General features: G+C 41.9%; 1 protein-coding gene across 1 annotated transcript in view; it reads right to left on the minus strand.

The window, feature by feature from the left end:
• Window positions 1–4377: 4377 nt before the first annotated feature.
• Window positions 4378–24971, minus strand: part of PCTP (phosphatidylcholine transfer protein) — a 29909-nt gene continuing 9315 nt past the window's right edge. Inside the window, 6 exon segments of the mRNA XM_067021531.1 lie at window positions 4378–6234; window positions 7341–7385; window positions 7388–7471; window positions 7474–7507; window positions 9993–10072; window positions 12546–12657. Of these exon segments, the coding sequence (XP_066877632.1) occupies window positions 6188–6234; window positions 7341–7385; window positions 7388–7471; window positions 7474–7507; window positions 9993–10072; window positions 12546–12657 (402 nt within the window). The 3' untranslated portion in view covers window positions 4378–6187.

Raw genomic sequence — 24971 nt, forward strand, 5'->3', positions numbered from 1 at the left:
TCTGACGTTAGAACTGTTAAAAGATAAACTGAGACATATTAAAAATCAATTTGAATCAAGCAACATACAACCTATCAGATACAAAGGAGCTTCAGGGAGCTGTACACAATGAGAGATATTTATAGGCAGAAGGGAGTAAGAACAGGAAGTTATATTAAGAAAAAAGCGGGCTTCCCTGGTGGCGCAGTGGTTGAGAATCCGCCTGCCGATGCAGGGGACACGGGTTCGTGCCCCAGTCCGGGAAGATCCCACATGCCGCAGAGCAGCTGGGCCCGTGAGCCATGGCCGCTGAGCCTGCGCGTCCGGAGCCTGCGCTCCGCAATGGGAGAGGCCACAGCAGTGAGAGGCCCACATACCACACACACACACAAAAAAGCAAGTTGGTTATTGTAAGGTTACTTTCCTTTATTTATTTATTTATTTTCAACATCTTTATTGGAGTACAATTGCTTTATAGTGGTGTGTTAGTTTCTGCTTTATAACAAAGTGAATCAGCTACACATATACATATATCCCCATATCTCCTCCCTCTTGTGTCTCCCTGCCACCCTCCCTCTACCACCCCTCTAGGTGGTCAAAAAGCACCAAGCTAGAAGAGGGCAGGGATCTATCAGGAAGATTAACTAGTGCTGATCAGGCAATTCCTGATTGAATGCTTTGAGATACCATTTCTGGGAGAGCCGAAACTGTAGGTAAGCCTTGGTTTGGGATATGGGCATAGTATAAGTGAGTCCGTTTGGAGACTGTTGTCTTGTTTTTAGGAGTGGTTAGCCACTGACTCTTAAAACGTTACATATTTTCCTTATCATAAACTTTGCACATATTCCATGGCCTCTGTAGTCTGCTAATTCCCTAAGGGAAGAATTTGTTCACCTTTGTGAACTCCATTGCCTAGCACTGAACCTGGCACATCATGTAGAGAACTTGCAAAGTCACAAAGTTATGTGAGTAGAGAACTCACATAACATGCTGCCTAGTTGTTCTTCCATTATTATATCTTATGAAATGGAGCACTTATTATATGTGTCCAAGCAGACACACACAAAAATACATGTAAATAGATTAGCTATATAAATAATTTTTATGAAGCCCTCTTATTTTCTTGGTTCTAGACTCTGAGAACCTCAATAAACAATGTGCTTCTGTGTTCTCAAGCCTATATACACACACACACATATATATATATACACACACATATGTGTATAAATATATATATGTGTATTTGTATATATGTGTGTGTGTGTGTGTATGTGTTCTTCCTTGTAGTTAGGGAGAAGTGTAGAGAAAGAAACTTTGGGGAAAGCAGACCTACTTATATTTTATATGACCTTCTTTTTTCTCTACCACTCTGACTCCTGCAGTGGCCCTGCTCTGACAGGGTGCCTGATGCAGTCACACTGCAGGGCATGTTGACAATAGCATGGGCCAGGCGCATCAGGGGTCATGTGCATGGATGTTCCCTGCTTTCTGGTTAAACTTCAGAGACTGATGCTCCACTTTAGAAACTAGGTTTGGATGTGGGCTACTCAGAGTGCTGCCTCAGAGTGAGAAGGATTCAAAATGACAAGTCTTAGAGCATCTTGGAGAGCACCCCCATGCCATGGTGGAGGAATGTTAGAGATGGTGAAGAACCATGGAGGAAAATGAGCTGCAGTTAGGAATGAATGTGGCTTACCAGGTCACTGCTCAGTTTAAAATCCTTCAAAGCTTACTGGTGTTCTGGGTATGAAGTTCAAAATCCTTGCCATAGCTCTCAGGGTCTCCCACGGCCTCACTGCCTCCTTCTTCAGCCACATGTGAGATGCCTTCCTTCATTTTCATTGCTCAGACCTACTGGCCTTTGGTAGTTCTTCAGATGTGACTGGTTCTCCTGCCTGAGGGGTTTTATGGAAGTGGTTGCTTCCATGTGGAAGTTTTCTTCTCCAATCTTCATCCAGCCAAATCCAACATGCACTCCCATGATCCCTCAGACTTGGTTAGTGCCCCCAGGTTTAGATTCTAGCCTCCTTTACTTTCCCATTCTCACAACTCATCACCTATTCAACAGTTTGTCCACTGTGTCTTCTTCACTGAGTCATAAGCTCCTTGAGTGCAGACCTCAAGCCTGTCCAACTCATCACAGGAACTGCCATGCCTGTCCCCTTGCCAGATGGACACCAGACCATTGAGAAATATCTGTGAAATGAACACACATCTTAAAACTTTTAAAGATAATTCTCTGAGCCGACTGCATGGTGCTACCAGAAACATGAGAACCAAATGGGCTCTTCCTGCTTTCTCTCTCTTTCAAACCCAGCTGGGAAGCAGGAGGATTGAAGGGCAGGCAGTAGAGGTGGGGATTCTGGGAGAGGAATCTCAGCCAGGGAGCCAGGCCAGGACCCTCATTGTGAAATAGGAACATATTCAAGGACGTGACCCTCTGCTGGAATTCCTCAGTTCCAAGGTTGTCATTAACTTTGAACTGTTATGCAGCGTGAATAATTTGCCTCTGGAAAAAATTTAGCCCTAACAGTAGTGCTACTTTCATCGTGAAAATCCTGAAATCTGACCAATCACAGCAGAACTCAGTCCAGACTGTGCCATTTCCATAACATTAAAGTCTAACCCACAGCCACACCAACAAAGCCACCCCTTAACAAATAAAGGACCTGGTGCTCTCATGGAAAGACCAATGGGAACCTGAGGAATCTGGAGCCCCTAAAATGATGACTTGGGGAAATAAGCTGGATTGAATTAAATTATTAAACATTAAAGTAAAATTAAATATAGTGAAATCAAACCTCTATATCTGGATGGGTTGAGCCTTCTGGGTGTGTGTCACCTGGTCAACCTTCTCCAAATCATTAAAGTCACTCATTTAGTTACCAATTGAGTGCCTAAGATACACTTCCTTAGGGGGCAGTAATCAAAGTGAAAGAAGGGTTTCTATCCACAAAGATCTTATTGTCTATTCAGAGAGACAGACATTGGGAAATAAGTGAAACAAAGTGCTAGGAGAATGATAATATATTTATACCTTTCAAATTCCAATGATACTTTCAGCCCCTGCAGAGAGGTAGACCTTGAAGAATCCAGCGCAACCTCCAGAGCACCAGTTCTATGTTTTTTGGGCCTCTGGCATTTACTATTGACTCATGGGTTCTCAGTTTCCCAGGTAATCTCATGTATCAATGCTGTGTAGGACTATTTTCTCCAAATTAGCAAGCATGAATGTGAAAGGGTCTTAACTCTACTAATTATAGCAAGCTACATGACTTTGTAAACTGCCTTAGCTAAACACTGAGAATTCTTAGTATTCTCAGTTTTCTTAGCAGATTATCAAACAGTGTTTAAAGCTATGGTTTGCATGCCATTATTTTATGTTGGTTCTTTGCTCAAAGACTGTAATCCTAGTGCTTGTGTTTCAATGACTATACATAAAATGTCAACATGACCTTTATTACATGAGACATTTAGATTTAGTTTACCTAAGATTCCAGCTATATTACTGATAGTGATATTTTAATGATAAATTTATGAAGTATTCACTTTTTTGCATAATTCTATACATGTGATCACAATGACTAGGGCAAAGAGCAGAGATTGCCACATGGTTTCAAGGGAACCATGGGATAGTTTGGGATCAACTGGAAAGAAATGCTGTCTTTTTTTGACTTGGCATGAACCTGGGAAGATGCAGGCCTACATTTTTCTCTTAGCAGCCATCCTGCAATCAAAAACAGCCTAATATCATAGATAACTTGAAGAAGAACAGAGCTGATTCCTAATGTCAGTTTAAGCACCTGTACCATTCTCTACCTGAGACTACTCTACACCTGGCCTTGCATGTAAGGGAGCCTGAGATTCCTTTTTATGCTCAAGTCCATGAGTAAGACCTTGAGATTCCACTGTCTAGGGCTGCCTCCCAGGTCTGCCTCTCACCAAACTTAGCCACCTCAGGTGCTGGTGGGAGCAAAGCAGCCACAGGAGAGCACAGGCATCAACATGTCAGCTGAGGTGACTACTGGTGAACAATTTTCCTCCTTGAATCATTTTTTAGAGTAAGAATAGCCAGGAATGATTAGCAATAACTTGAACATGGAGAACCTAGAACAAGCCCTTGATGACTGCCAGACCCCATGTAGACAAAGATTCTAACGGGAGAGAACTGAACAAACAAAAAAGCATGCATACCTGTTACTGAAGTAAAACTCAGTTATTATCTTTTGAATAAAAAGTAATATTTTATTTCCTTCTGGTAACTGCCAGAGCTGTCTTGATGCCTCAGTGTCCAGTAAAATGCTGAGCTAGTGAGGTATGGACAGCTTTCCCCAGTGGCATACGGGAAAAAGAAAAACCCAGACATGGATGATGAGAAAAAAATGTTATCACACTGTGTGCTTGGTCAGGCCTGCAATGCTTTTCAAAATAGTTTCATATCAAAACAGCTTGTGATCCTCCACAAATAGGAATGGGGACAGACAGTGGATTCTCATCTCAAATCATGCAAATCAAGTCAGCAAAGCATTAGGCGAATGGACATGAGTCTTCCAGTCTGGGTGCACTGAGAGTCAGGTCTGAAGGCAAAGCAACTTCAGCAGGGAATCACCCTCCTGGGTTGCAAGAACTCACATGTGGGAAGGAGCCAGTTATCAGTGCTCCACACATGACCCCTCTCGAATGGTACAATGAAATGACTTTGTTCCCTACTGAGGACTCCCTTTTTAAAAAATAAACAAGCAAAGGTTTCCCTGATTTGAGCCACATTCAACAGTGGAAGAAGGCAGTGGGTACTGGGGTGGGGAGAGTGGGAAAGGAAGGCAGGAGTCAGGCAAACATGCTTGGGGATAAGGTGATGGAGAGCATGCAGGCCACTGAGGACTGAAAAGGGAAAGGCAGGCTGAGCATCAGTAGTTGTGGCACGTCCGGAGACATCATTCCATGGACACAGAGCTCCCGATTCTCTCTCTTAGGATCTCCTGGGATAGTTATGACAGGTATTCACCATGTTTTTCAAGTAGGTAGGAACTCCTTTCTACAAAGGAAAGAAGACTGTCACTTCTATGTCCCCACAGCGATTACTCCTGATTCTTTGGGATGTGGCAAAGGTAAAGGAAGATGGCTTTGGGAGTAATAAATATGAATATAGGGCCCCTAAACAGATATCCATAGAATGTTGCCACAGATGATGACAAAATGTGAGACACAGGGCACAGGTAAGGCTGGATGTCAGGGGCCAGTGTTATAAGACCTTGCTGTATATTTTGGCTTTTGCTAAAAAAAAGCTAAGATATTTCTGAGACATCATGTTTTGAAAAGAAAAAAATTAAAAACAGGCAATTGGATTGGATTGGGTGGTGGGATTCTTCCAAAGAAATGAGAGAAAGGACTTGCTTTATAGCATTAGAAAAGGGTAAGAATTGGGGTTAAGAGGCAGGATATGTCATCCTTTAGTCAGTGTTGAACATTGCCCAAGACTTTCCCCAAACATTGTTCTATTTACTCCTTCCCTACAGGGTGAGAATATCCATCTCCGTTTTTAAAAGGGAAGAAATTGATGGCTTCCCTAGATTACCCAGTTAGAAGCAGGGCCAGGATTCAACATATGATGTTTGACTCAAAGCCTATGTGCTTTTTCACTCTCCCAGGGAACTGGTGAGGCTTCCAGCCAGTAAGTAGGACCTTACTTACAGACGGAATGGTCGCCATGATTCCAGGCCTTAGGCAGTCCCTAGTGATCTGAGTACCACTGCAGTTCTCTCTCCTTACAGAAAAATAAATAAATAAATAACCGTAAAAAACCGGGAGCCTTCCCCAGGCTTGGACATGTCTGATTGTCTCCTGAGCCAGTTTGGCCTAACTCCTTCATAAGCAGATACAGGGTCCACAGGCACCATTGTTCCTACAAGGAGCAGGCTATTGTCTGGAGGTTCCAGAGAGGGATCCTGGTAGAGTCTTGGGGCAAAGCAAGGAGGGGCTGGTATTCCTCCTACACATTCTTTGTCTTTTGTTCCAGCCTCCATCCTGGGTATTGGCAACCCCAGTCCTAACCACAGTCACTCAACAGAGTTGCTTCATAAAGGAGCATCATGAGGCCTAAGACAGTGCGGCTCTTCAGGCTGACAGCCCCACAGGTTAAGTCAACATTGGTCAAACACACTTCCCCTCCTGCCTCCTGGGATCTCACCTCGGCAGCCCACTTAAAGAGTCAGTTCAGAACTGGGCAATCCAGGTTATCAAGGTAATACATGAAAACTAGAGAGGGAAAAGAAGGACAATTCAGAAGGAGGAAAAATATTAGAAAGATACAGTACAGACACTGTAAACCTTCCACCTTCATATCCAGGCCCAGAAAGTAAGGAGGGAGGTAACACGGAATTCAAGTGGACTCGCCCCTCTGCCTTGCCTTACGGGAGACTTACACATAAACATTTTGGAAAACAGACAAGGCACATTCTGCTGATATTTATTAAACGCCTGGCAAGTGCTAGACTTGGATATAGTCTCTCATTTTATTATTCCTCTCATTAATCATCTCAATCCTAAGGAGTTGATAAAATTGAACCCCAGTTTATAAATGATAAAATGGAGACTCAGAAGAGTGGGGTGACATGCCCAAGGCGGCAGATCTAACACACGTCACAACTAAGTTCAGATTTTGCCACAGCCTCAAGGCCACACCCATTCCAGTCCAGCAGGTGGCCACATGGACCCCTCCCAGCCTCTCTCCAGAGGCTGGAACTCAAGGCAGGCAGGTCCTGAGTCCCTGGGTTTTTGCTGAGCAGGAGCTGCCTCCTCAGAGATGGTCCCACTAGCCCTCCTGCCCCCGCTTGGCTGGTGTGTGCATGGACAGGACCAGCCTGAAGTGAGCTTCTAAACCTTCTGGTTCACTTGGATGTTCTGATTTCATCTGAACAATGCAAGAGTCGGTAAAGAATGAATTGATCAGATTTAAACATCCACGCTGCATTGTAGCCAAGCTTCTGGGGTGAATTGAGTCTCCCTTGTTTCTTTTGCACCCGTGCCCAGTCCCTGACCTCAGGGAATAAAGCATCCTGAATTTTTTTTTTTTCTTTTTTTTCCGGTATGCGGGCCTCTCACTGTTGTGGCCCCTCCCATTGCGGAGCACAGGCTCTGGACGCGCAGGCTCGGCGGCCATGGCTCACGGGTCCAGCCGCTCCGCGGCATGTGGGATCCTCCCAGACCGGGGCACGAACCCGTGTCCCCTGCATCGGCAGGCGGACCCTCAACCACTGCGCCACCAGGGAAGCCCCAGCATCCTGCATTTTATGTGCCTTGCAGTCAGCCTGGCCTTCACTGGGTGGTCCTGGCTGGTGCGCCAACACGTGCCCTCATTTTACCTTTGCTCCCCCTCTTGCCACCGCTCTGGATCGCCAGCCTCTGAACTGCCTCACCTGGATCACGCCCGACTTCTCTGGAAACTGCGGCATGGAGGTGCTCTGGGCCAGGATCACATGGATCTTCTGTCCTTAAAGTCCAGCTCCTGCTGCTGATACACAGAGACGTACCACACCGCCAGTCAAGGCATGACACCGAGGCCAGCATCTCAGACGGGCAGAAGCCCGCAAGCCAGAAGCAAAGGGAGATGATTCTGTTCCTCCACTTGGCATTTGCTCCCTTGCACTGTTACTTCACTTCCTGCCCTGTCTGCCGACCTGCCCTGCAAAACCGCAGCTCCTCCCACCTGGTGTTCTCATTTGAGAGCGTGTGTTACCCACCTGTGAATGGTTCCTCGCTGCTTTAATTATGTGGGAAACCCACTTCTCCCTTCTCCAAGATGGCAATAACATTTCAGAGGATTGGTCACTTATCAGCTGTGGGATCCTGGGTAAGTTACTCAACTCTTTTGAGGTTCAGCCCTTATGTAGGGAAGGGGGGTCACACTGCCCCAATGGGGCCATTTCTCTCTGTCCTCCCCCTAAGCCCCAATCACTGACCTCTATGCACAGAGGATGGTCAGGCAAGGTTATTTACACCTGCAGATCATAGGAAGACACATGAATACCTGAATATTTAGTAGGCAGATGTCCTCACTTGTTCTGGGTCACCAAGAATAACAAAGCCATTTCATCTCAATAAATACTCACAGAATGACCACTATGTCTATGGTGCTATTATAGGGAAGATAATTCGATCCTGAGAAACACCAGGAGTCACCACTTTTTGAGCCCTTACCATGTACATACATCATGTGCTTAACATGCAGCATCAGTATGGATCCTGAGGAAGTCCCTGTGAATCCTCCACTCCATAAGTATCTCCATCTTACAGATGACAAAATTGAGGCTCAGAGAAGTAAAGAAACTTGCTGAAGATCCCAAAACCCAGCTGAAGCGATGTAACCTGAATCTGAACTCAGATCAGGCTCCAAAACCTGGTGAGACTTTCACGGCTGTACAGGGCTCAACTCTTTAATGTGTTCATTAAACTTTTCAATGGCAGAATTTTAGATTTCACAATAGAAGGAATTAAAGCCTAAAATCATCCAAAAACTCACTCTAAGTTTAACACAGTTACACTTACTACAATAGCCACGACCACAGCCCCAGGCCAGCTCGGAGGCTCTACAGCACCCACGGTGGGCTGCCCCTCCCCCAGGAACTGCAGATAGTCTATTTGTGTATATATGTGACATACGTGTATACACAAAGACTAAGAAACTCATTATGGGATTGTGTGGCATTGGAAAGCCAATGAAATAGACTTCAAGCAGACCCAAGTGTCCACTGAGAACACCCCCCAGGAGTGGCCCTGTGAGGTCAGAGAGTGGTGTTGCCCTGGTCCAGATCACCTTCTCTGGTCACAGCTGGACCTGGGCCCAGGCCTGCCTCTGCTGCCCACTAGTGGTGAGAACCTGATGAGAATCTGAGCAGGATTCTGAACTTCCCTTTGCCTCAGTTTCCTTCCCTGACTGATGGGGATGATGGCTCCTACCCTGCACAGTTGTTGGCAGGAGGAGAGAAAACCATATAAAATCTACCACAATCTTGAATTACCTACCACATGTATCTAGCAGTCTGTGGGAACTTGGCCAAAAACAATCCCTTATAGAGTCTGTAATCTAGCTGGGCCAGGGTAGACACATACACACAAAACACACAGAAACAATACCCACAAACCACCCCCATGCCCCCTCACTTTCTAAAGAACAATTATTTAGGAATATACAGACTTACAGAATGTTAGAGCTAGAAAAGATTCCAGTGATCATCCAGTTCAGTGGTTTCCCAGCTCTTTTAATCCAACAGACCCTTTGTTAAAAGGATCCTTTATGGAAATTCAGTGTGTAGAACACTCAGCTGCTAAGATTGAAGAGAACAGTGGAGTGGAAATCTCACCTGTCCCCGCCTATATTCTACCCCATCTGCCCACCCAGAAAACGTCCATCAAACACCCCCAGGCTGGCTCTAATGGGACCTCATAGAGTCTTGGAGTGTCAGCTAAAATTCCTCACATCCATTCAACTGCTTCATATCATAATCGAGGAAACCGAGGGGAAGAAACATACACACAGTGTCCAGATCCAATATGCGAGGAGGAGGGAAGGTGGAGGGAGCTGGAAATGTGGGGCCTGAGTCCCAGCCCCCAGTCAGCTGCTAACCACCTGAGTGTGGGACTCTGTCACATTGCCTCTCTGGGTCCCTACTTCCTCCACTATAGATTGAGAGATTGTATTGAATACTCTTTATGAAAAGTTGCTTTCAGGTCCCCAATTCTGTGTCCCAACAATTTCAATCCCTAGAAAACTTCTCAGGAAGGTATTATCTGCCTTCCCATGACCACAATTACAGATGCTGCACGTGGCCAGGCCTGGAAACCACACTCTGAGGTCTCTGAAAGCCACACAGGAAGCAACAGCTGTTAGCAGATGCCTCTGCAAGAGTCAAAGACGATATTGTCCACACCTGCTGGACATACCACCATTGGGTGACGGTCACAGGGCACAGAAACACTTTGAAAGCTGAGTCATGGTGCCTCTCTGGAAAGGATACATCTCTGTTGAACTTGGGAGAAGGGCTCTCCACTTCCCAGTAGACCACTGCCTCTCTGTTGCATTCTCTTTCATAAAGTTCTAAGGAGAACAAAAGAAGTTACTGCATCTGGAAACCTATTTGGCTTCAATTAACAAGAAGCTTTGTTATGATGATCTCATAGGGAATGATAAACCACTGACCTTATAAGGCACAGAATTCTAGAAAAAGGCAGATTCATTACCACTGAAAACTTGTTGCCCAGGGACAGTGTCTAGCAGATATAAAAACACAGTAAAAATAAAAGAACCCAACAAAAGTTGTCCGTCATATAGCACAAACAACACTCTCAAGCAAAATGCAGTGAAATAAAATTAGGCATTAAAAAATAAATTTTCAGGTTTAAAAATCAGAGAAACCACCAGATGTCACTAGAGTACCAATAGTTTTACTGTTGTGTCCTTATGCCCCTCTTTAGACTTCTCTATATATTACTGGTGTCCTGAGACTAAGCCACCCAGCCTAGTGCGTTCAGTTGGGAAACAAAAGTTCCAGAGAAGGCAGTGTCCTTCCTAAACAGCTAGAAAGTGGCTTAACCGTGCTAACCCTAAGTTTCTTGCCTTTTTCCCATGTTACATTATATCACAGCTATAGGGACCAGATCTCTTAATATCCACCATCCTATTGTATGCAAATAGCATTAGCTCTCAAAGGGAGATATCAAAGAAATTCTAAGAAGTGAACAGCCTCTGCCCCCCAAGCTGTGTGGGAAGCTTCTAACTAACCATTTAGGGAAGGAGCCAAGCTAAGGCGCTGAAGTAACCAAGAGACTCCTTTGAGGAGATGCTGACTGTGGAAATGTGTTAATTAATTTAGCTTTTGAAAAAAAAAAAAATCTATTAGAAGCAGACCACGGGGTAAAGAGCTTGCCAGCCCATTGGTACAAGAGGCTGAAGATGCCCTTGAAAGGAAGGGAAGGAGTGGACATCTGCTGCTTTTTCCTGCTTAGCTTTGATTCTCTCCTTCTCGGACCAAAATCTCATTCTTCTTCAAGGCATCACCCTTTGCCTCCTTCTCCACAATGCGGTTTATGCAGGACTGACTCAGCATTAATTTCAGGGCTGGGAAATTGAGCCAGACATGGCCACAGTGATTTAGTTTAGGGAAGGCATGTGTAGACACTCTTGGCTTGCCACTCTAGCAAGTTTAGCCCAAAAAGTGGTTTAGTAAAGGCTCTCAGGTAGCTTGCAGAAGACATAGGAGGACCAGAGTTAGGTTAGAACCTCAGGATGGCTCCAGAGAAGCCAAACTACAGCTGTCTCTGGACCGTACTCCATAGTGTGGACTGCTGATGCCAAGTACCACATATCAGAGGCTCTGCCAATGTCTACAGCACACGACTGAACCCAGCTGCGAGGGAGATGGACAGAGAATGTCTGGCTTCTCCCCTGAATAGGTGGCATCACAATTCCCTCTAGATAGGAAGGGTATTTGAAAACACTAAGTGACCCAAAACCATGATAAACATCCCCAGGAAGTAAATATATGATCCATGTTGAGGCTATGAAAGCCAACCTTGGGACTCTGGCTGCATCAGTAGGAAAGTTCCTATTCCTCTGGGGTTATGTACATGGTTAGAATGTAAGCCTGCACCCTCTGATGGCATCTCTGCCATGACAGAAGAATCTGCCTGAGAATGAGGTCAACACAAAAGAAAACAGAGTCAAGCTGGAAATGAAGTATTGGATGCAGCTGTCCTGGAAGCCAGACACCCATGGATTTTCAATGTCATGAACCAAAAACACTTTTTCCTTTTCTTACACTGGCATTTGTTAGTGCTTGGTTACTTGCAACCAAAAGTCCCGACCACAGCAAGGGTCTGTCAGAGTTTCTGTGCCCCTGGGCTAGCTGCTACGTACCTATTCCACTGTGACTGGGATGGCAGAGGCCACTCCCCACTCTAAGTGGCAGGAAGAGCCCCTATCTAATGCCTCTCATAACACTCCATCACTTCTAGGGAAAATCTAAGACGTGTTGCTGGGTGGCCAGCCTAGGCCCTTGGGGCTCTGGACCCTCCTCCCCCTCTAGTTCCAGATTCTGCTACCCCAGCAACTCAACAGCACCAAACTGATCACAGTTTTTTAACATTTCATGTTGTTTCATGCCTTCCTCACTTTAGTCACACTGTCCCCTGGGTCTGGAATGTCCTTATACCACTCACCCCCTCACCCTCTCACCTCCCGACATGTGTCAAGTCTGTAAAATTTTGATTCAACTTCTAAAACAAAGTTTGGACACCACCTCCTCCAAGAAGACTTCCATGGCTACCCAGGTGCATGAGATGACAATGAACTTACAGTAAGAGCAAAGTAGCCCTCAGAGCAAGCTGGAGAGTAAATCTAAGAGTGTGCAAGGAGCAAGTCACATTTCAGCCCAGCACTCCAGATACTTAAGCCAACATTTAAAATGAAATGTAACACTGTAGATATTAAACCCTTTGCTTTCTATTGGCTAGAGTAAATGCCAATAGATTCTACTCTATAACTGATTTTAAAAATTGTAGGTGTCACTCACCTTTAACAAATTCATCTCACTCTTTTCTATAGTTGAAGTCCTTAGAGACATCTGCAAGTAGATCCAGTGGGAAATCATCCAGAACACCAAAGGCCTTATAATGTCCAGTTGGCTGTAAAAACAGAGCAGGCAGAAACAATCTATTGATTCCCAAGTTGAGATTACACAGCATATGAAGAAACAGCTGTTCATGCAACACCACTATTGAGCACCTCCTCTGTGGTTTTGGTGACACAATGGTGAAAAAACAGATGAGACTACTTCTCTCATGGGTCTTATATTTGGCCTTAGGCTTTGGTGGTGGTGATGGCTCTAAATACTCTCCAGGTAATTTAAGTAGGATAAAAGAGGGTTATGTTATAAATGGTGCCTGGGTTTGGAGGGCAGGGGTTCAATATTGTCAGGTGATCGGGAATGGCCTCTATGAGGGATAATACATATCAGAACAGTTTGGTCTAAATATTAGAAGGATCCAGCCATGGGAAGATGAGGAAAGCCCATTCCTTGTTGGGAGGGGGTCCTAAGGTTGATGGATGGCTTTACTCACAGAAAAGAATGTCAGGGAGTCCAGAGAACTGTGTTGGGGGAGAGTGGTAGGAGCTGAGGTCAGAGAGGTAGTAGAGGCCATGCCAAAGGGCTTTGTAAACCAGGATAAAGATGTAAAAAAATTATTCTAACTGCTATGAAAACCAATGAATGACTTTAAACAGGAGAACGACTTTTTAAAAGGTGATTCTTGCTGCTTTATAGAAAATAGATCATAAGGGAGCAAGGAGATGGGTTAGAAGACAATGGTGCAGATAAGAGATGATGGTGATTGGACAGGGAGGTAATAACAGGGATGGGGAGAAGTCAGTGAATTAGGGACACATTTTAGAAGTAATGTCAAAAGGAATGCTGACAGACTGGCGTGGGGAGAGAGAAAGCAAAGAATTGAGGATAACTCTTGGAACCTTTCTTGAACAACCAGGTAGATGGGAGATCCATTTGTGGGATGTGTGGTAACCAAGAGTTCTACCTTGGGCAAGTTGAGTCTCAGGTGCTTATTAAACATCCATGTGGGGGTGTCATCTAGGCAGCTAGCATTCAGGGTTCAGACTACTGTTTTAGACACACATGGGGCGTAATGAAACACAACACATCGTTTTACCAATTCCAAGACAGAATTTTTCACCAGCTGCTTCTTTTTTCTGTAAACAACTTGTATACAAAAGAATGAAAGGAGGAAGAAACACCAGGTTCAGATCATACTAGTCTCTTTTACTCAGAAAAAGATCATTTCTAGATTCCTAGGTACAAGAGATTTTCCCTGTTTTCATGTTAAGCCATATTCTGTGAGGGTTCTGGGCTTGAGCTGGTGACACTACACGCTTCACTCTCCATACAACGGCAGCTAACAATTCCTGACCCTCACCTCGCTTAAAGGCTCTACTGTTAAGACTAAACCAATGGCTCTTAGATTAATTTCAGTGCAAAAAGCAAACAAAACAAACAAAAGTGAAGCTTTTAGCTGTGCTCATACTGCCACATGGTAACAGAATCTTATTGGTTAGACATGGGGAATCTTTTTAGAGATCCAGAGGCTTCAAGGGTCTCCTGAATCAGATGACATAACCCAGGGATAAGCATATCCCAGTTTAGGAATCTCAGATATACATGAAAGTACCTGACAGGAAATGGAAGGTAAAATTGAAACTGGATTCATAAGGATGTTTCAGCTCTAAAAGTATGTGGCTTTATACCAAGGGTTTCCAACCAGCAAATGACAAGCTGGTAGGTCTGACACCCTTACGTGCTGTGCCATGGATGCCCCATAGGAAAGGCAGGACTTAAGAGAAACAACTCCCTCCATTCCTGTCTCCTCCCCTCAAGCTCACAGATGGGGAGAGAGTGAGGGATTGTACACACCACACATCTATACCCACACATATTTTAATGCCTTAGGAGAAAGACAATTAGCTTCTGTTTAGGAATAGTGGGTCCCCATTTTCTACACATACTGAGAAAAAGGGATAATTATGTATAAAGATAATGATCTCTCTAACCTCACATGAGTTACCTTTGGTTATCTGGATGAATTAAGACAGTTTTCTGGACCTGGTTCCCTTCCCTCCTGAATGTAGTTTCAGCCCTTAGTGACCTCAGTCCTGTAATATTGCAGAAAAGAAAAACAGCACTCTTTCTCTTCAATTATAGTGCTTATCTGCATTTACATCACTAACTACAAGACAGCCTTGATGAATCACATCTCTCTAATCCTGTAAATGCACCTCGAGTGGGCACTGCATTTTCTTTGCTTCTCATAGAAGAGGTCATTTCCATTTCTCAGGGGCCAGGAAGCCTCCCCAATGTATGATTGTGGAAGCTGTCCAACTCCCACACGCTGTGGCAAGTAACAGGCTCAGATGGTAGGAAAAGGAAGCATTTTTCACTGAGGAGAATTACACCTAATGGCAGGTGTCAAAGATGCAGGTGCCACTGGGCTGTGTGTACCAAGACTGTATGAAGAAAGACAGCTGACTAAATCTGATTTAATATTTGAGGTCTCTCCAAAATCATATGGCAGGTTTAATCCTGAAGGACTACAGAGTGCTAGGTAAGATAACACTGATAGCTAATGCTTATTGAGTGCTTACTAAATACCAGGCCCTGGGCAGAGTGTTTTACAGGGGTTATCCCACTTAATCTACTCAATGGTAATATGAGATATGGACCATCGGTAAACTCACTTTCGGGAATGAAGGATTTGGAAATTCTGGATCTTTAGACATAACACCATACCAATACCTGGGTGAACTGGGGACTGAACTGGGCCACATGGAGGAGGGTCCTTGCTTGGCCTTCCAACCTGCCTTTAATATCAAAATCACCACCTAAGGGCAGGAGGAGAGTTCTAGCAGGCTCCCCAGTGGGAGACACAAGCTTACCACTCCCTGACACTATGTTGGGAGGCTATTTTACCCTTCATGGCAACTATGCAAATGAATATATTTTTGTAAGAAAGGGAGAATCCCTGTGAATACCAGTGTTTGAATTTTAGCCTAGGACTTTTAATGTGTTTTTTTTTTTGCTTTTATTTATTTTTTTTAAACATCTTTATTGGAGTATAATTGCTTTACAATGGTGGGTTAGTTTCTGCTTTGTAACAAAGTGAATCAGTTATACATATACACATATCCCCATATATCTTCCCTCTTGTGTCTCCCTCCCTCCCATACTCCCTATCCCACCCCTCTAGGTGGTCACAAAGCACTGAGCTGATCTCCCTTTGCTATGTGGCTACTTCCCAATAGCTATCTATTTTACATTTCGTAGTGTATATATGTCCATGCCGTTGTTTCACTTTGTCCCAGCTTACCCTTCCCCCACCCCGTGTCCTCAAGTCCATTCTCTAGTAGGTCTGCGTCTTTATTCCCATCTTGCCCCTAGGATCTTCATGACCATTTTTTTGTTTTTAGTTTTTTAGAGTCCATATATATGTGTTAGCATACAGTATTTGTTTTTCTCTTTCTGACTTACTTCACTCTGCATGACAGACTCTGGGTCCATCCACCTCACTACAAATAACTCAGTTTGTTTCCTTTTATGTCTGAGTAATATTCCATTGTATATATGTGCCACATCTTCTTTATCCAGTCATCTGAGGATGGACACTTAGGTTGCTATCATGTCCTGGCTATTGTAAATAGACTTGCAATGAACATTTTGGTACATGACTCTTTTTCAATTATGGTTTTCTCAGGGTATATGCCCAGCAGTGGGATTGCTGGGTGGTATGGTAGTTCTATTTTTAGTTTGTTAAAGAACCTCCATACTGTTCCCCAGAGTGGCTGTATCAATTTACATTGCCACCAACAGTGCAAGACGGCTCCCTTTTCTCCACACCCTCTACAGCATTTATTGTTTGTAGATTTTTTGATGATGGCCATTCTGACTGGTGAGAGATGATATCTAATTGTAATTTTGATTTGCATCTCTCTAATGATTAAAGATGTTCAGCATTCTTTCATGTGTTTGTTGGCAATCTGTATATCTTCTTTGCAGAAACATCTTTTTAGGTCTGCCCATTTTTGGATGGGGTTAACTTTTTGATATTGAGCTGCATGAGCTGCTTGTAAATTTTGGAGATTAATCCTTTGTCAGTTGCTTCATTTGCAAATATTTTCTCCCATTCGGAGGGTTGTCTTTTCGTCTTGTTTATGGTTTCCGTTGCTGTGCAAAAGTTTTTCTTTATTAGGTCCCATTTGTTTATTTTTGTTTTTATTTCCATTTCTCTGGGAGGTGGGTCAAAAAGGATCTTGCTCTGCTTTATGTCATAGAGTGTTCTGCCTATGTTTTCCTCTAAGAGTTTTTCAGTGTCTGGCCTTACATTTAGGTCTTTAATTCATTTTGAGTTTATTTTTGTGTATGGTGTTAGGGAGTGTTCTAATTTCATTTTTTTTACGTGTAGCTGTCCAGTTTTCGCAGCGCCACTTACTGAAGAGGATGTCTTTTCTCCACTGTATATTCTTGCCTCCTTTATCAAAGATAAACTGAACATATGTGTGTGGGTTTATCTCTGGGCTTTCTATCCTATTCCACTGACCTATATTTCTGTTTCTGTGGCAGTACCACAGTATCTTGATTACTGTAACTTTGTAGTATAGTCTGAAGTCAGGGAGCCTGATTCCTCCAGCTCCATTTTTCTTTCTCAAGATGGCTTTGGCTCTTTGGGGTCCTTTGTGTTTCCATACAAATTGTGAAATTTATTGCTCTAGTTCTGTGAAAAATGCCAGTGGTAGTTTGATAGGGATTGCATTGAATCTGTAGATTGCTTTGAGTAGTATAGTCATTTTCACACTGTTGATTCTTAAAATCCAAGGACATGGTATATCTCTCCATCTATTTGTTTCATGTTTAATTTCTTTCATCAGTGTATTATAGTCTTCTGCATACAAGTCTTTTCTCTCCTTAGGTAGGTTTATTCCTTGATATTTTATTCTTTTTGCTGCAGTGGTAACTGGGAGTGTTTTCTTAATTTCATTTCAGATTTTTCACCATTAGTGTATAGAAATGCAAGAGATTTCTGTGCATTACTTTTGTATCCTGCTACTTTACCAAATTCATTGATTAGCTCTAGTAGTTTTCTGGTAGCATCTTTAGGATTCTCTATGTATAGTATCAGGTCATCTGCAAACAGTGACAGTTTACTCCTTCTTTTCCGATTTGGATTCCTTTTATTTCTTTTTCTTCTGTGATTGCTGTGGTTAAAACTTCCAAAACTATGTTCAATAATAGTGCTGAGAATGGGCAACCTTGTCCTGTTCCTAATCTTAGTGGGAATAGTTTCAGTATTTCACCACTGAGGACGATGTTGGCTGTGGGCTTGTCATATATGGCCTTTATAATGTTGAGGAAAGTTCCCTCTTTGCCTAGTTTCTGGAGGGTTTTTACCATAAACTGGTGTTGAATTTTCTCAAAAGATTTTTCTGAATCTATTGAGATAATCATATGATTTTTCTTCTTCAATTTGTTAATATGGTGTATCACATTGGTTGATTTGCATATATGGAAGAATCCTTGCATTCCTGGGATAAACCCCACTTGATCATGGTGTATGATCCTTTTAATGTGCTGTTGGATTTTGTTTGCTAGTATTTTGTTGAGGATTTTTGCATCTATGCTCATCAGTGATATTGGCCTGTAGTTTTCTTTCTTTGTGACGTCTCTTTCTGGTTTGGGTATCAGGGTGATGGTGGCCTCGTAGAATGAGTTTGGGAGTGTTCCTCCCTTGGCTATATTTTGGAAGAGTTTGAGAAGGATAGGTGTTAGCTGTTCTCTAAATGTTTGATAGAATTCGCCTGTGAAGCCATCTGGTCCTGGGATTTTGTTTGTTGGAAGATTTTTAATCACAGTTTCAATTTCAGTGCTTGTGATTGGTCTGTTCATATTTTCTATTTCTTCCTGGTTCAGTCTCGGAAGGTTGTGCATTTCTAACAACTTGTCCATTTCTTCCCAGTAGTCCATTTTGTTGGCATATAGTTGCTTATAGTAATCTCTCATGATCCTTTCTATTTCTGCAGTGTCAGTTGTTACTTCTCCTTTTACATTTCTAATTCTATTGATTTGAGTCTTCTCCCTTTTCTTCTTGATGAGTCTGGCTAATGGTTTTTCAATTTTGTTTATCTTCTCAAAGAACCAGCTTTTAGTTTTATTGATCTTTGCTACCATTTCCTTCATTTCTTTTTCATTTATTTCTCATCTGATCTTTATGATTTCTTTCCTTCTGCTAACTTGGGGGTTTTGTGTTCTTCTTTCTCTAATTGCTTTAGATGTACGGTTAGGTTGTTTGTTTGAGATGTTTCTTGTTTCTTAAGCTAGGATTGTATTGCTATAAACTTCCCTCTTAGAACTGCTTTTGCTGCATCCCATAGGTTTTGGGTCATCGTGTTTTCATTGTCATTTGTTTCTAGGTATTCTTTGATTTCCTCTTTGATTTCTGCAGTGATATCTTGGTTATTAAGTAGTGTATTGTTTAGCCTGCATGTGTTTGTATTCCTTACAGATTTTTTTCCTGTAATTGATATCTAGTCTCATAGGATTGTGGTCCAAAAAGATTTTCCCCTTTCATCACTTTACATATTTCCTGCCACTCCCTTCTGGCTTGCAGAGTTTCTGCTGAAAGATCAGCTTTTAACCTTATGGGGATTCTCTTGTGAGTTATTTGTATTTTTTCCCTTGCTGCTTTTAATATTTTTTATTTGTATTTAGTTTTTGATGATTTCATTAATATGTGTCTTGGCATGTTTCTCCTTGGATTTATCCTGTATGGAGCTCTCCGTGCTTCCTGCATTTGACTTACTATTTCCTTTCCCATATTAGGGAACTTTTTAACTATTACTTCTTCAAATATTTTCTCACTTTCTTTTTCTCTGTTTCTTCTGGGATCACTATAATTTGAATGTTGGTGCATTTAATGTTGTCCCAGATGTCTCTGAGACTGTCCTCACATCTTTTCATTCTTTTTTCTTTATTCTGCTCTGCAGTAGTTATATCCACTATTTTATCTTCCAGGTCACTTATCTGTTCTTCTGTGTCAGTTATTCTGCTATTGATCCCCTCTAGAGAAATTTTAATTTCATTTATTGTGTTTTTCATCACTGTTTGCTTGCTCTTTAGTTCTTCCAGGTCCCTGTTAAACGTTTCTTGTATTTTCTCCATTCTATTTCCACAATTTTGGATCATCTTTACTATCATTATTCTGAATTCCTTTTAATGTAGACTGCCTATTTCCCCTTCATTTGTTAGGTCTGGTTGGTTTTTGCCTTGCTCTTTCACTTGTTGTGTGTTTCTCTGTCTTCTCATTTTGCTTTACTTACTGTGTTTGGGGTCTCCTTTTCAGAGGTGGGATGTACAGGCTCATGGGAGGGGAGGTGTGGATAGTGACCTGTGCTTGCACACAGGCTTCCTGGTGGCTGCAGCAATAGCCTTTGCGTCTCATGCCCGTCTGTGGGGTCTGCGCTGATAGGCGCGACTCGTGCCCATCTCTGGAGCTCCTTGAAGCAGCGCTCTTAATCCCCTCTCCTCATGCACCAGGAAACAAAGAGTCAAGAAAAAGTCTCTTGCGTCTTCAGCAGCTCCAGTCTTTTTCCTGGACTCCCTCCTGCTAGCTGTGGTGCACTAACCCCTTCAGGCTGTGTTCACACAGACAACCCCAGTCCTCTCCCTGCGATCCAACCAAAGCCAGAGCCTCAGCTCCCAGCCCCTGCCCACCCAGGCGGGTGAGCAGACAAGCCTCTTGGGCTGATGAGTGCTGACCGGCACTGATCCTCTGTGTGGGAATCTGTCTGCTTTGCCCTCTGCACCCCTGTTGCTGCGCTCTCCTCTGTGGCTCCGAAGCTTTCCACCTCTGCCACCCACAGTCTCCACCTGCGAAGGGCCTTCCTAGTGTGTGGGAACCTTTCCTCCTTCACAGCTCCCTCCCACTGGTTCAGGTCCCATCCCTATTCTTCTATCTCGTTTTTTTATTTTTTTTTCTTTTGCCCTACCCAGGTACGTGGGGATTTTCTTGCCTTTTGGGGGGTCTCAGGTCTTCTGACAAAGTTCAGTAGGTGTTCTGTAGGAGTTGTTCCACATGTAGATGTATTTCTGATGTATTTGTGGGGAGAAAGGTGATCTTCACATCTTACTCTTCCGCCATCTTGAAGCTCTGTCCCTTTTAATGTGTTTTTAAGACACAAAAAAATTTACAGATATACATAGCTACCTTATCTTGCCTTTTACTTTAGGAAACAAATCATTCCGTAGCTACCTTTGGATTTTCTGAATATACCCTAGTAAGAATAAAAACTCCAGAATATTCATTCATGTACCGATTCAAGCAGACTTTCAGAACCTATTGTGTGCATGCATTTTGGTAAGCCCTGGTGGTGCCTGAAGAATAAGACAAAGTTCATGCCTTCCATAAGCTTTAAGACAATAAAATAGGTACTTTTTATGCTATGAAGATCTGAGTTCCTGACCTATACCATTGTTTTCCACCCTGAAAAGTTTCTTTTAACATTTCTTCCAGAACAGGTCTGCTGCTGATGAATTCCCTCAGTTTTTATTTGTCTGAAAACGTTTTTATTTTTCTTCATTTTTGAAGAAGACATCTCTGGATACAGAATTCTGGTCAGTGGTTTATTCTTTCAAAACATTATGTATTTCACTCCACCCCCTTTTTGCAGGGTGGTCTCTGATGCGATGTCTGCTGTAATTCTAATCTGTATTCCTCTGTAGATAAAGCACTCCTCCATCCTTCCTGCTACAGCTTCTTTCAAGATTTTCTTTTTCTCTTTGGTTTTCTGAGTTTGAATATGATTTATTTAAGAATTTTTTGGTACTTATCTTCTATGCGTGCTCAAGATTGGCAGATTTACTTTGAAGGGTGGTCTGGACTAAAATGGTAAACCCCATGTGATTCAAATTACAATATAGAGCCTCATCCGCCAGATGGCAGAGAGCAGAAGCAAGAAGAACTACAATCCTGCAGCCTGTGGAACAAAAACCACATTCACATAAAGTTAGACAACATGAAAAGGCAGAGGGCTATGTACCAGATTAAGGAACAAGATAAAACCCCAGAAAAACAACTAAATGAAGTGGAGATAGGCCACCTTCCAGAAAAACAATTCAGAATAATGATAGTGAAGATGATATAGGACCACAGAAAAAGAATGGAGGCAAAGATCGAGAAGATGCAAAAATGTTTAACCACGACATAGAAGAATTAAAGAACAAACACAGATGAACAATACAATAACTGAAATGAAAACTACACTAGAAGGAATCAATAGCAGAATAACTGAGGCAGAAAAACGGATAAGTAACCTGGAAGACAGAATGGTGAAATTCACTGCTGCAGAATAGAATAAAGAAAAAAGAATGAAAAGAAATGAAGACAGCACAAGAGACCACTGGGACAACATTACACAACAACATTCTCATAATAGGGGTCCTGGAAGGAGAAGAGAGAGAGAAAGGACCCAAGAAAATATTTGAAGAGATTATTGTCGAAAACTTCCCTAACATGGGAAAGGAAATAGCCACCAAAGTTCAGAAAGCTCAGCAAGTCCCATACAGGATAAACCCAAGGAGAAACACTCCGAGACACATAGTAATCAAATTGGCAAAAATTAAAGACAAAGAAAAATTATTGAATGCAGCAAGGGAAAAATGACAAATAATATACAAGGGAACTCCCATAAGGTTAACAGCTGATTTCTCAGCAGAAACTACACAAGCCAGAAGGGAGTGGCATAATATACTTAAAGTGATGAAAGGGAAGAGCCTATAACAAAGATTACTCTACCCAGCAAGGATCTCATGCAGATTCGATGGAGATATCAAAAGCTTTACAGACTAGCAAAAGCTAAGAGAACAAGGCTCTACAACAAAGGCTAAAGGGACTTCTCTAAGTGAGAAACAAAAGAGAAGAAAAGGACCTACAAAAACAAACACAAAACAATTAAGAAAATGGTCATAGGAACATACATATTGATAATTACCTTAAACGTAAATGGATTAAATGCTCCAACCAAAAGACACAGGGTTGCTGAATGCATACAAAAACAAAACCCAAATATATGCTGTCTACAAGTGACCCACTTCAGACCTAGGGACACAACAGACTGCAAGTGAGGGGATGGAAAAAGATATTCCGTGCAAATGGAAATCAAAAGAAAGCTGGAGTAGCAATACTCATATCAGATAAAATAGACTTTAAAATAAAAAATGTTACAAGAGACAAGGAAGGACACTACATAATGATCAAGAGATCAATCCAAGAAGAAGATATAACAATTATAAATATATATGCACCCAACATAGGAGTACCTCAATACATAAGTCAAATGCTAGCAGCTATAAAAGAGGAAATTGACAGTAACACAATAATAGTGGGAGACTTTAAGACCTCACTTACACCAATGGACAGATCATTCAAATTGAAAATAATAAGGAAACACAAGCTTTAAATGACACAATAGACCAGATAGATTTAATTAATATTTCTAGGACACTCCATCGAAAATCAGCAGATTACACTTTCTTCTCAAGTGTGCATGGAACATTCTCCAGGATAGAACACATTTTGGGTAACAAATCAAGCCTCAGTAAATTTAAGAAAGTTGAAATCATATCAAGTATCTTTTCTGACAACAACGCTACAAGATGAGAAATCAATTACAGGGAAAAAAACATAAAAAACACAAACACATGGAGGCTAAAAAATAGATTACTAAATAACAAATAGATCACTGAAGAAATCAAAGAGGAAATCAAAAAATATCTAGAAACAAATGATAATGAAAACACGATGATCCAAACCTATGGGATGCAGCAAAAGCAGTTCTAAGAGGGATGTTTATAGCTATAGAAGGCTACCTCTAGAAACAAGAAAAATCTCAAATAAACAATCTAACCTTACACCTAAAGGAAATTGAGAAAGAAAAACAAGCAGAGCACAAAGTTAGCAGAAGAAAAGAAATCATAAAGATCAGAGCAGAAATAAATGAAATAACAAAGGAAACAATAGCAAAGATTAATAAAACTAAAAGCTGGTTCTTTGAGAAGATACACAAAATTGATAAAACATTAGGCAGAGTCATCAAGAAAAAGAGGGAGAGGACTCAAATCAATTAAATTAGAAATGAAAAAGGAGAAGTTATAACAGACACTGCAGAAATACAAAGCATCCTAAGAGACTACTACAAGCAACTCTATGCCAATAAAACGGACACCCTGGAAGAAATAGACAAATTCGTAGAAAGGTATAACCTTCCAAGATTGAAGCAGGAAGAAATAGAAAATATGAACAGACCAATAACAAGTAATGAAATTGAAACTGTGATTTAAAATCTTCCAACAAGGAAAAGTCCAGGACCAGATGGCTTCACAGGTGAATTCTATCAAACATTTAGAGAAGGGCTAACACCCATCCTTCTCAAACTCTTCCAAAAAATTGCAGAGGAAGGAACACTCCCAAACTCATTCTATGAGGCCAACATCACCCTGATACCCAAACCAGAAAAAGATATTACAAAAAAAGAAAATTACAGACCAATATCACTGATGAATATAGATGCAAAAATCCCTAACAAAATACTAGCAAACAGAATCCAACAACACATTAATAGGATCATACACCATGATCAAGTGGGATTTATCCCAGGGATGCAAGGATTCTTCAATATATGCAAATCAATCAATGTGATACACCATATTAACAAATTGAAGAATAAAAACCATATGGTCATCTCAATAGATGCAGAAAAAGCTCTCCACAAAATTCAACACCCATTTATTATTAAAAACTCTCCAGAAAGTGGGCACAGAGCAAACCTACCTCAACATAATAAAGGCCATATAAGAGAAACCCACAGCAAACATCATTCTCAATGGTGAAAAACTGAAAGCATTTCCTCTAAGATCAGGAACAAGACAAAGATGTCCACTCTCACCGCTATTATTCAACATAGTTTTGGAAGTCTAGCCATGGCAATCAGAGAAGAAAAAGAAATTAAAGGAATACAAATTGGAAAAGAAGTGAAAGTGTCACTGTTTGCAGATGACATGATACTATACATAGAGAATACTAAAGATGCTACCAGAAAACTACTAGAGCTAATCAATGAATTTGGTAAAGTTGCAGGATACAAAATTAATGCACAGAAATCTCTTGCATTCCTATATGCTAATGATGAAAAATCTGAAAGAGAAATTAAGGAAACACTCACATTTACCACTGCAACAAAAAGAATAAAATAAATAGGAATAAACCTACCTAGGGAGACAAAATACCTGTATGCAGAAAACTATGACACTGATGAAAGAAATTAAAGATGATACCAATGGATGGAGAGATATACCATGTTCTTGGATTGGAAGAATCAATATTGTGAAAAT

The sequence above is a fragment of the Kogia breviceps genome, chromosome 19 (assembly GCF_026419965.1).
Source record: "Kogia breviceps isolate mKogBre1 chromosome 19, mKogBre1 haplotype 1, whole genome shotgun sequence".
Lineage (NCBI taxonomy): Eukaryota > Metazoa > Chordata > Mammalia > Artiodactyla > Physeteridae > Kogia > Kogia breviceps.